The sequence below is a fragment of the Bos indicus x Bos taurus genome, chromosome 17 (genome assembly GCF_003369695.1).
Source record: "Bos indicus x Bos taurus breed Angus x Brahman F1 hybrid chromosome 17, Bos_hybrid_MaternalHap_v2.0, whole genome shotgun sequence".
Classification (NCBI taxonomy): domain Eukaryota; kingdom Metazoa; phylum Chordata; class Mammalia; order Artiodactyla; family Bovidae; genus Bos; species Bos indicus x Bos taurus.
The window spans coordinates 15,060,760-15,073,663 of record NC_040092.1 but is presented as its reverse complement, the minus strand read 5'-3'; the positions used below and the strand labels follow the sequence as shown (position 1 = coordinate 15,073,663).

Sequence of the window (12,904 nt, the reverse complement as noted above, 5' to 3'; positions counted from 1 at the left end):
ATTGGAATGAAAACTGACCTTTTCCAGTCCTATGGCCACTGCTGAGTTTTCCAAATTTGCTGGCATATTGAGTGCAGCACTTTCACAGCATCATCTTTCAGGATTTGAAATAGCTCCACTGGAATTCCATCACCTCCACTAGCTTTGTTCGTAGTGATGCTTTCTAAGGCCCACTTGACTTCACATTCCAGGATGTCTGGCTCTAGGTGAGTGATCACACCATCGTGATTATCTGGGTTATGAAGACCTTTTTTGTACAGTTCTTCTGTGTATTCTTGCCACCTCTTCTTAATATCTTCTGCTTCTGTTAGGTCCATACCATTTCTGTCCTTTATCGAGCCCATCTTTGCATGAAATGTTCCCTTGGTGTCTCTAATTTTCTTGAAGAGATCTCTAGTCTTTCCCATTCTGTTGTTTTCCTCTACTTCTTTGCATTGATCGCTGAGGAAGGCTTTCTTATTTCTCCTTTCTATTCTTTGGAACTCTGCATTTAGATGCTTATATCTTTCCTTTTCTCCTTTGCTTTTCACTTCTCTTCTTTTCATAGCTATTTGTAAGGCCTCCCAGACAGCCAAATACTGTTACCATCCCTGTTTTATGAGTGAGAAATTTGAGGCTCAGAGGAGTTAGGTAACTCTCCCAGAAATTGAGATGAGCCACTGGAATCTGAGCCGTGTTTTGATCACTGACCTCTCATTCCACAAAGGTCAGGCCACTGTCCTTTGGGACCAGCCACAGACCGTCTGGGCCACCCTGAACATGGAAGTTGACTATCTGATTAATGGGGTCAGGAAGCCAGCCTACTGGCTGGTCAAGGGAACTTTGCAAATGAACCGTAATTCGGTAATATGATTTCCTTGCCCGGGTCAGCAGAAGGAAACTCTTTAGCCTATCTGGCTTGGTTGCATTGGACACTTGAAAGTTACTGGAGAATTGTAGCCAGCTAGCCAGCCCTGTGTGCTTAGGCTAAAAGCAAGAGTGTAGAGCTGGTCCCATTGGTGAAGAAATTGCCTTGAACTTCGAAAGGTGGTAGAACCCAGGAGGCCAAGAGAATGATCACATCCCTTCCTGACCCCATCAGGGCAGCAGGGCAGGCTTCCAGAGCTCAGACCCACAGGGACGGGGACACACACCCCAGCCCAGACCTGGTTCCTTGCCCTACCTTGGCCACCATCTGACTGCAGGACTTTGCGCAAACCACAAACCCCTGGAAGCCCCAGCTGCCAGGCCTCAAAGAGGCAGTGATGGTAATCCAACATCGCAGGACCACTGAGAGGATGAGAAGGCCTGAGACTGCAAAGCACCCCTCAGAGGGTGAGTGCCAAGCTAACGCCAGCTCTCCTCAGCACATGGGATGTGCCAGGCAGAGGCGTGCTGCCCTCATGCTGGTGTTCCCTGTGCTGGGCTCAGACCCGGCTAATCAAGTAAACCAGCAGGGAAGATGCAACTTCTGGACAGGGTGAGGGCGCAAAAGATGCAACTTCAGGAGCCGGGACCTTTCTCAGACATGTAATCGCTACAAAGTAGATCATGGCCCTATTTCTAAAGAGGGCTTTGATCAAAAGAGTCATCGATGGCAAGTGTGTGTGTTTCAACCACCTCAGAAGAAGAGCATGCCCCCGGCATCTGGAAGGCAGGCAGGTACGAGCCTAGTGGGACAACCCTTGTCGCTTGTTGCACAGGGCTTCCCGAGACCCCACAGGGACATGGGCTGGTCTGGGGTGTTCCCCATATGCCGGCTCTACCCTGGACCCTTCTGCATGAGCTGTGAGAATTCTCAACTTACTAGAAAACCCTGAAATCATGCACATGCTCTGTGATCTTGGGAGAAAGCCCTCACCTCTCTGAGCATCAGAAAATTGGGTTCAGTATCAGAGACATCCTCAGGACTTGAAGGTGACAATGGATCGCAGTGCCTGGAGCCTGACAGAAACCTTCCATTACTGGGAACCCCTGCTGCGATTAAGAACTGTGCCTCTTTAGAATGATTCTGTAATGCCTCAGGACCCCTGGGTCCCCGAGGTGTGAAGCTGGTTGTAGCTTCCCGGAAGTGGATCAAGAGAGTAAAGTGCTGGCGGGCAGCTCACAGGAGGGAGGGGACCAACCAGGCCTTTCTGGTGGCTTAGGGTGTGCCAGGGGCAGATAGAGGACACCCTCCCCTTGCCAGTCATGAATGTCTTTGGCTGCACCCAGAAATGTTGATGCTTTCCCTTCAGCTCGATGTAGGAGACCAAGAGCCCCTTTATCATAGCTTCGTGTCCATCAGGTTCCTAAGGAAAGGCAGGAGCAGGTGTGTTACAGAGAGATGGATGGTTTCAGTGTCCATCAGAGCTCATGGCACCCAAGAGATTGAAGCCGTGTGTGTGTGTGATGTGCAGTGGCGTGTGAGGTACTGTATCTTCAGTGATCAGGTCTTCTAGAACCAGCAGCAGGATATACAGTGTTGCCAGCAGACCCTTTTCATCCACGGGGAGGGCTGCCTGCCAAGCTTGGGGGCTGCTGGCTGCAGATGGTCAGATATTAAGTTCTACTTGGCCTCCCATCTGGTGGCGGCTCTGGCCAGCTGGGAGAATTCCCGAAGGGCCGGCTCTGGGCTCTGGCAAGCCACTCTGCCCCAAGCCAACCCTCCAGTGACCCTCAGACAGGGCTGCACTCAGCTAATCAGGAGGGTCCCCTAACTCCAGCCAAGCATCCCCTCATCTCCTGCAAAGGCAGCCACCTCTACACACCCCTCCGAGTCTGCTCCCCCTAAGCCAGGGCGAAAAGAGCATGGGACTCGGCATCATATTTACTGGGGGTCCTATCCTGACTCCTCCGGGCATGTGCCAGGACCTGAGTCTCCATTTCCTCCTCTGTTTTACCCACGTCCCGTGGCCATCAGGTAGATGAAATAAGAGCTCACACAGGTGGAGCGGGGTCTCCAGACCTTGGCACCGTCGATACATTGGTCTGGATAACTGTTCGTGATAGGGGCTTCCCTGTGCCTTGCAGGGCGTTAGGCATCGTCCTTGACCTCCACCTACTAGATGCCAGCAGCACCGCTCCCCCAGTCGTGGCAACAGAAGTGTCTCCAGATGTTGCCTCGGGTCCCCTGGGGGTCCAACCCACCCCTGCTGAGAATTACTGGTGTGGAGCGCTCTGTGCCATGACTGGCATGTGGTCAGCACTTGATAGACTAGCAGCGATATCTGAATTCAAAGCGGCTGCAGCCTAGAACATCGCAGGCCGCGGAAAGCACTTGACAGATGTTCACTGTGCTCGTAGTTGTCTTGCCAAAGGCCCTTTCAAGGCCTTTGAAAGGAGGTTTTTGAAATCCGTGATTCAACAATCAAACATCACATGTGTACAGAGAGCTAAAGGCCAGCCTGGGATGGATACATATGTAAGCCTGGTTCTTCTTTTTTTTTTTTTCATTTAAAGTACAGTTGATTTACAGTTTCTTCATTTTCTTCTGTACCGCAAAGTAATTCACTTATACATATATACACATTCTTTTTCATATTCTTTTCCATCATGGTTTATCACAGAATATTGAATAGAGTTCCCTGTGCTATACAGTAGGCCCTTGCTGTTTATCCATTCTATATATGACAGGTTGCATCTGCTATCCCCAACTCCCGATCTATCCTTCCCCCGCCCACCCCCCCTTGGCAACCACAAGGCTGTTTTCTATGTCTGTGAGTCTGTTTTGTAGATAGGTTCATTTGTGTCCTATTTTAGATTCTGCATATAAGTAATATCATATATTTGTCTTTCTCTTTCTGATTTTCTTAGTGTGATCATCTCTAGGTCCATCCATGTAGCTGCAGATAGCATTATGTCATCGTTGTGATGGCTGAGTAGTATTCCATTGTGTGTATGTGCCACATCTTCTTTATCCATTCGTCTGTTGATGGATATTTAGGCTGCTTCCACATCTTGGCTGTTGTAAATATTGTTGCTATGAACACTGGGGTGCATGTATCTTCTTGAATTATACTTTTGTCTAAATCTATGCCCGGGAGTGGGATTGCTGGATCAAATGGCAACTCTTTTTAATTTCTTGAGGAGCTTCCATACTGTTCTCCATAGTGGCTTCACCAAATCACATTCTGGGTGCCCAATTCTTAGGTATGTGAGAGAAAAGGCCCAGGGGAGAAGGGTGGTGTGTGTCCTGGTACCCCTAAGAGGTCTCGTCTCTTACGTTCTGTTGTGTGGACAAGGAGATGGAGGTGTCCCAGCAACTTGCCTGTGGGCACCAGCAGCAGGATGGAGGGATTTTCACAGGGTCCCAGAGGGGTCGTGTGAAGGGAGGGGTGTGACCACTGACCTAGAGCTAGACATCCTGGAATGTGAAGTCAAGTGGGCCTTAGAAAGCATCACTACGAACAAGCCTAGTGGAGGTGATTGGAATTCCAGTGGAGCTATTTCAAATCCTGAAAGATGATGCTGTGAAAGTGTTGCACTCAATATGCCAGCAAATTTGGAAAACTCAGCAGTGGCCATAGGACTGGAAAAGGTCAGTTTTCATTCCAATCCCAAAGAAAGGCAATGCCAAAGAATGCTCAAACTACCGCACAATTGCACTCATCTCACACGCTAGTAAAGTAATGCTCAAAATTCTCCAAGCCAGGCTTCAGCAATATGTGAACCGTGAACTTCCTGATGTTCAAGCTGGTTTTAGAAAAGGCAGAGGAACCAGAGATCAAATTGCCAACATCCGCTGGATCATGGAAAAAGCAAGAGAGTTCCAGAAAAACATCTATTTCTGCTTTATTGACTATGCCAAAGCCTTTGACTGCGTGGATCACAACAAACTGTGGAAAATTCTAAAAGAGATGGGAATACCAGACCACCTGATCTGCCTCTTGAGAAATCTGTATGCAGGTCAGGAAGCAACAGTTAGAACCGGACATGGAACAACAGACTGGTTCCAAATAGGAAAAGGAGTTCGTCAAGGCTGTATATTGTCACCCTGATTATTTAACTTATATGCAGAGTACATCATGAGAAATGCTGGACTGGAAGAAACACAAGCTGGAATCAAGATTGCTGGGAGAAATATCAATAACCTCAGATATGCAGATGACACCACCCTTATGGCAGAAAGTGAAGAGGAACTCAAAAGCCTCTTGATGAAAGTGAAAGTGGAGAATGAAAAAGTTGGCTTAAAGCTCAACATTCAGAAAACTAAGATCATGGCATCTGGTCCCATCACTTCATGGGAAATAGATGGGGAAACAGTGTCAGACTTTATTTTTTTGGGCTCCAAAATCACTACAGATGGTGACTGCAGCCAGGAAATTAAAAGACACTTACTCCTCGGAAGGAAAGTTATGACCAACCTAGATAGTATATTGAAAAGCAGAGACGTTACTTTGCTAGCAAAGGTCCGTCTAGTCAAGGCTATGGTTTTTCCCTGTGGTTGTGTATGGATGTGAGAGTTGGAATGAGAAGGCTGAGCGCCAAAGAATTGATGTGTTTGAACTGTGGTGTTAGAGAAGACTCTTGAGAGTCCCTTGGACTGCAAGGAGATCCAACCAGTCCATTCTGAAGGAGATCAGCCCTGGGATTTCTTTGGAAGGAATGATGCTAAAGCTGAAACTCCAGTACTTTGGCTACCTCATGCGAAGAGTTGACTGATTGGAAAAGACTCTGATGCTGGGAGGGATTGGTGGCAGGAGGAAAAGGGGACGACAGAGGATGAGATGGCTAGATGGCATCACTGACTCGCTGGACATGAGTCTGGGTGAACTCCGGGGGTTGGTGATGGACAGGAAGGCCTGGCGTGCTGTGATTCATGGGGTCACAAGGAGTCGGACACAACTGAGCAACTGAACTGAACCGAACAAGTTATTACAAGACATTGACTACAGTTCCCTGTACTATACAATAAACCTTTGTTGCTGGAGGAAAGGAGGGGAGGAAGGCAGGTCCAGGTGGAGGGTACAGCCTGAACAGGCCCTGTGGCTGGAAAAGTGTCAGCTTTCATTTCATAGGGTGTCTGACATCTGGGGGGACGTTATGCAAAAAGAGAAAGTCAGGCAGCCCACAACACCAGGGGTGGGGTGCTGGGGTGCCCTTGTCGGTTCCCCAGTAGCCACATCCGATCTGCCCTCAACCTCGTTATCCCAGAAGTGTTAGGATCCCACTTAGGGGGTGTCTGATGTGCCTGGGTCACCAATGGTCCCAGTGTGCCCAGGGCCGAGGGAGTTTCCAGTACGTGGAAGGTTCAGTGATAACACCAGGACAGTCCCAGGCAAACCGGCACCATCGGCCACCCTGCCTGTGGCCCCCTCGGTTTGCTGGCCCTGTACCCCTATCGTCCAGGGCTTCCACAGACTAGTCAGTCCCCGCAGTGATTCAAACCCACTTCCCACCCACCTGCCTTCTAATCCACACCCCGAAAGGGCAGGCTCTGGCCAGGCGGTCAAACAGCTGTTTCCCAAATGCTTGGCACGGCCCATCCGCCCGAGGCGGGAGACTCCTTGAGCAGCTGGGGAGACCCCAAAAGGAGAAGGAACCTGCCCAGGGCTGCCCGGAGAGTCTGCAGGAGAGCTGGGAGGGGAGGCCGGGCCTTGCAGTGAGCAGAATCATCTTCATGTCAGTCCCCAAAGCAGAGCAAGGACAAACGCGGAGGTTTCTCCAGCTCTTCCTACACCCCAGCCCAGCCCAGCCCTGAACCCTTCAGCAACCTCATAGCACCGAATGCCCATTCCGACCCCAACACGTAATACTGTCCTCCTCAAGACAGTTTTACATGAGGGGAAAACTGAGGCACAGAGAAGTTTAATGGCTTGGCCAAGGGCACCCCGCTGGGTAATATTATATAAATAAAATTATAGTAGAGACAATATTCAAACCCAGGAAGCTGGACACCACAGTCAGAGGAAGTAACCACTACACCACAGAGCCTCTTACCCAGCATCTGGGGGCAATGCTGCTGACAAGTCTGAATTTGAGACCCTTGCAAAGTACTGGGGTGTAACACACACACACACACCCCTTTCCAGGTCTTTGCCCCATAGGACACTCCCTTGACACCAGAAGTGTCGCCGACTTTGTGAGGTCTCTACCTGAGGACCTCCCAGAAGGGAACAATGCTTTCTTTTGACCCTGACTTACTATTGGTGTGGGCTCCTGCTCTGTGGTCGATTAGAGCTGTGGGGACAGGGGGCCCCTTCTGTAACCTCACACTCCCTACCCTGTGGAGGACCATTAACTCTCTTTATAATCCACAGGGCCCTGCAGGCTCGGGAGGCAGAGGGGAAAGGAGAGATGGTATTCATTCAGAAGTCTTTCCTGCAATTCTGTTAGGCAACAGAAAGCCAGCCAACCCTGAACATGACACAGAGACAGAGACTGGCAGGCAGGGAGCCAAGAGTCGTGTGATCTGTGCTGGAAGGGAGTCCAGGGAACTCAGGGAACCCAGAGGGGGCCATGTAACCCAGTGTCAGGAGATAGGAGAGGCCTTCTGGGGGCAGTGAGGTCTCAGCTGAGATGTGAAGGAGAAGTAGGGTTTAGCCAGGTAAAGAGGGAGTGGAAATGTCTTCAAGGCATAAAGAAGCACTTGTGCAAAGGCCGTGGGGTGAGCCCCTGCTAACAACTGTGAGTCTCTGTGTTTGGCTGGAGTCTAGGTCAGTGGGTGCGGCGGGGAGAGCCAGGGAAGGATTGGGCAGAAGATGCACTTGATAGGAGTTAGCAGTTCATTCTGTCTTGAGGGCAGTGGAAGGCCACTGATGAAGTTAGTGGGTGACAGGATGATGTCACTCTTCTTGCAGTAAGAAAAATGGATTGGATGGTAGGGTGAAGCTTGTGTGGACACGGGACTCTGCATCCTCTTGACTCTCTGATTCTCTTCAATACTTATGACAGTAGAGGGGTGGAAGAGAAGGAGGGAGGAAGGAAAGAACCAATCATTATACATTGCACCAGCACCCAAGAGGTGACCTCTTCAGAAGATCATTGAAATGTAGCAGAACTGGGACTTCTCTGGTGGTCTAGTAGCTAAGACTCCATGCTCCCGCCACAGGGGGCCCAGGTTCAATCCCTGGTCAGGGAACTAAGATCCCACAAGCCGCAACTAAGCAACTAAGCCCCAGTATAGGCAAGTACATACACTTACCTAATAAATAAATAAATGTAGCAGAACTAAGATGTGGGGCTTGGGGGACCATTGGGCCACTAAGGGTTCCCATGTTCTGAAACATGCAAACCTGATTCTGTGGTTGCTTCTACTTTTATTCGCCCATTCCTTCCCATTCATTACTTTATCCAACAATATTTTCAAGCACCTGCTTAGTTTCGAAGATTCAGCAGTGAGAGAGACACACAGCCCTCCGACTCAAGGTCTGGTTTGCTCCCCATCACCATTATCTTGACATTCTTTCTCACCTATTGAAAAACCTAAAAGGCTTACCTCACCAAAGTGAAGTGAAATGAAGTGAAAGTTGCTCAGTCGTGTCTGACTCTTTGTGACCCCATGGACTATACAGTCCATGGAATTCTCCAGGCCAGAATACTGGAGTGGTAGCCTTGCCCTTCTCCAGGGGATCTTCCCAACTCAGGGTCGAATCCAGGTCTCTCACACTGCAGATGGATTCTTTACCAGCTGAGCCACAAAGGAAGCCCAAGATAATGGAGTGGGTAGCCTATCCCTTCTCCAGCGGATCTTCCCAATCCAGGAACTGAACTGGGGTCTCCTGCATTGCAGGCAGATTCTTAACCAACTGAGCTATCAGGGAAGAGGGGGTTACACACACACACACACACATGAATTACGGTTCACGATTTATAGAGCTGAGTTGATGAACTTGCACTGGTTCAATAGCAATTCCAAAATGATTACATATTTCCCCCCCATGGGTAATTACTTAGGAAAGAGGCACACGTCCACCCCACAAGTCCCTGAGGGCTGCAAGCTGGTTTCAAGACATCATATGCACAAGCACATGTTCTTTGTTTGGCCCACAAACACTGTTTAAATGTAATTAGTTGCCAGCATTTAAAATTCAGATTTCATATAAAATCTGTATTTGAAGTATCTCTTGAGAAGTCAGAAGACCCAGTGATCCTGGATTTGCATTCCACATGGCAACAATCTGCTGGAACCCCATTGCATCCATCCCTTTAGAGAGAATCTGTACTCCACAATTCTTCAAGTCCCCACGTGACCAGTTTCTTTGAGTCCAACTGGTGGGCTTCTGCAGGTCCAAACAGCCCTCCACATCCAGTTCTGCATTTGCAGATTCACCCAACTGCCAATCCCAGTGCTTCGCATTCACCAGTTCTGCATTCTTCAGTCCTCGGTTCCTGGAATTCAAGAATCCAAAACCCACAGATGCAGACCCCACAGATACTAGAGGCCAACTGTGCTTCCCCATTGTATATAAGGGACTTGAACATCCATGGATTCTGGGATCACGGGGCGGGGGTGGGCGGTGTCCTGGAACCAATCCCCCATGGATGCTGAGGGGTGACTATATTTGTTTTGCTTCCCTGGAGTTAGAGGCCATTGGGTGAAAATACCAGCTCTTCCAAGAATTTCTTCCAAACTGCCTCCCCAGTCTGCCCAGAAGACCTTCCCTATGCTGCAGCAACTGTAAAACCCGGGGAATAAAAGACCTGGGAAGAGACAAGTGGCCTCATCTGGAGGCAGGTGAAGCCCAGCCCTGCTCTTTCACACTGTTTTCATACCCCAGCCCCTTAGGTGAAGTTGCTTGAGGACATAAGAGGCAGAGATACAAGTGATTTTATTGCATCAAAGAGGAGTGTTTTACCCAACACAGCAGGAAGGCATTTTCAAGCGTCATCAGAATTACCTTCATTCAGCCTTTGAATAGCTAGATTCTCAACTTTTTCTGAGCTCAAAGGGACTCTTCTTCAACGAGTAGAGGAGCGCAGAGCAGAGAGTGGGTGGTTGTTCAGCTTGCTGTTGGGGTGGGGATAGAGGTCATTAACTACTTTGGGATGATTTGCGCTCATCGACTTCCAAATGCTGAGTAGAAGTGAAGAAGACATGACTCACATTCCAATTCAGAGAACATTTATCAAGGACCTACTATGTACTTCAAATGCTGTCTACAAAACAACAAATCCCAAACTACATCACTGGCTCAGACCTCTTCTGAATTCTTACATCTAACTTTTTACTTAACATCTCCATTCGAATGTCTCCCAGGCATTGCAAACATCATGTTCTAAACTCAACTCTTCACTCCTACAAAGAAATAAAAGGAAGGAAGAAAGAAGGGGGTGGGGGGGACTCTCTTTCACCTTTCTCATCTTCCCCAGCTCGGGAAACATTAACTTCCTCTGCACAATTGCTCAAGCCAAAACAGAAGTTATTCTTGACCTCCTTCTTGCTCATCCAATCCATCACCAAGTCCTGCTGGTTCTTTCTCCTAACTGGTCTGCCCATTGCTCAGTCTAACTGTAACAGACCCTACAATCTCAGTGGCTCTGTAGAACAGAAATGTGTGCATAGGTCAAATAAAGTCCACTTAGGGGTCCAGATGGTGATTCAGGGGCTCCCATCTTATGCCTCCACCATCCTGTAGGGCTTTTTGCTTCCAACCAATGTACAGGAAAAGAGAAAGTGGGAAAGACACACCTGCTCTTAACTGCTTCAGTTCAGAAGTGAGGCCTTCACTTCTGCTCTCATTTCATTGGTGAGAACAAGTCACATGACCTCATCCAGCCCCAAAGGGCACTGGGAAGTGTAGTCTCTGGCAGGAGAGCTGCTTCCCAGCCACAATACGCTATGGAAGTGGATCTGTGGTGGTCAGCAGGCCATCTCTGCCTCAGCTCATTTCCTCCACCACTTAGGCTGCCTCTTCCATAGCCTAAGCCACCATCCTGTCTCACTTGGGCAACTGCAACAGGGCCCTTCTGGTCTCCCTGACTCCATCCTGGCCCATCTCTAGTCTGTTCTTCATACAACAGCCAGAGTGGTCCTTCAAGCCATAAATCAGACCACCCATGGCTCTTCTCATGCTCAGAATAAAATGCAGACCCGTCACTGAGGGAGGCAAAGCTCTGATTAGCCTGATCTCTGCCACCTCCTCTTCCTCATCATCTGTTCCCCCGTCACTCACAGCTCCTCCAACAGCCACCTCTGTTATCTTGGTTCACCCTCCAGCTGGCCTTCCTCATCCTCCAAGACTCAGCTCACACACTAGCCATTTCCTCAGAGAAGACTTTTCAGTCCCATCTGGGCCCCCCACAGAAGGACGTCCACAGTGAACGACTGGATATTTGGTTGTATGGCTCTTTGTCTATGTGCCTTTCTCCACGTAGGCTGGGAGCTACTGGAGGGTAAGAGCAGTATCTGTGCTCTCTACTGGGGTCCCCAGCACCCAGCACATTGCCAGGCACATAGCAGGGGCTCGATACATCTTTTAATATTTAATTTTATTTACTTAATTGATTGTACCAGGTCTTAATTGCATCACGTGGCATCTTTTATCCTCATTGTAGCATATAGGTTCTTTTGATTCTGGCATGTGCAATCTAGCTCCCTGACCAGGGATCAAACCTGGGCCCTCTGCATTGAGAGGGCAGAGTCTCAGCCACTGGACCGCCAGGGAAGTCCCTCAATTCATATTTGTTGAGTGAGTCAATGAATGAATGGATGAATACCATGATGTCGTTGACTCTCCAGCAGAGCCCGATGCGATGTAGGAAGTTCTATTATCATTCCCATTTTACAGATGAGAAGATGTGGCTCAGAGACAGGAAGTGGTTTTTCTCAAGGTCACGCAGCAAGGAAATGGTGAACTTACAGCTCAGAGCTTGTTCTAGCTGGAGCTCTTCTTAGCATTCCCATTTTAGGGGTACTTTAGGGGATTTCTCTTTGTCTTCTCCTAGGCCTTCCATCCCCCACCCTACCCCCCATGCATCCAGGACCCTGGGAAACCCTCCACAGCTTCTAACAAGCAGGCACAGATGGTGGCAGATGCCTCCCTGGAAACAGTCAGGGCCCTGGCAAGAAAAGGATACACATACAAACTATGTAATTGGAGGCGAGATTTGTGGAGGCTTTGTTTACAAAGGTGTGGTCCGGGTCAAGGGGAACCAGCAAGAGGCAGTGCAAGACCCAGAACTAGTTGTTCAGTTGCTAAGTCATGTACGACTCTTTGAAACCCCATGGACTGCAGCATGCCCGGTTTCCCTGTCCTTCACCATCTCCTGGAGTTTGCTCAAACTCATGTCCATGGAGTCTGTGATGCCATCCCACCATTTCATCCTCTGTTGCTCCCTTCTGCTTCTGCCCTCAATCTTTCCCAGCATCAGGGTCTTTTCTAATTAGCTCTCCACATCAGGTGGCCAAAGTATTGGAGCTTTGGCATCAGTCCTTCCAATGAATATTCAGAGTTGATTTCCTTTCAGATTGATTGGTTTGAACTAGGGGGAGCCTAGAAAACTAGGGGGAGCCTCAAAGAGCAAGAGGAAGGAGCCGTTAACAGGACCTGGGGAGTGAACTGTGTGTGAAAGACTGCCTTTAACAGAGGGGCACGGCCACTGCACCTCTAGCCCTCAGGGAGGGACCCAGGAGCATTAAACCCAGCCTCTGTGTCCTCCCACCCACACTGTTGTGTGATGCTTTCCATTGGCTGAATCCCCCTGCAAGCTGGGTGCAAGGGACTCGGCTGATTGGCTCAGCCTCCAAGGGCACCATGCAGAGTACAGAAGGGTCCAGGTGGACCTGGGGAAACTACGGGCAGCTCACAGCTCTTTAAGGCTGAAAGAGGAGAGGTGGCCCCACCCATCAGGGTTTCTTTGGTTTCAAGCACCATCAACTGAGTCTGACAAAACAAGGAATGCATTGGAGGAATTCAAGGTAGCTCTAAGATTTTGAGGAAAGGCTAAACAGCTGTGCCTCATGGGCTCCAGGACAGTATGTGAAAGGGGGGCACTCCCCAGT

General features: G+C 49.2%; 2 protein-coding genes across 3 annotated transcripts in view; one reads left to right on the top strand and one right to left on the bottom strand.

The window, feature by feature from the left end:
- Window positions 1–12,904, top strand: part of NOS1 (nitric oxide synthase 1) — a 195,319-nt gene that overhangs the window by 46,222 nt on the left and 136,193 nt on the right. The window lies entirely within an intron of this gene.
- The window catches only part of LOC113907724, a 45,952-nt gene continuing 41,820 nt past the window's right edge, over window positions 8,773–12,904 (bottom strand). The window contains exon 5 of the mRNA XM_027567343.1: window positions 8,773–9,291. Coding sequence (XP_027423144.1) covers window positions 8,991–9,291 — 301 coding nt within the window. The 3' untranslated portion in view covers window positions 8,773–8,990. The remainder of the gene's footprint in view (window positions 9,292–12,904) is intronic.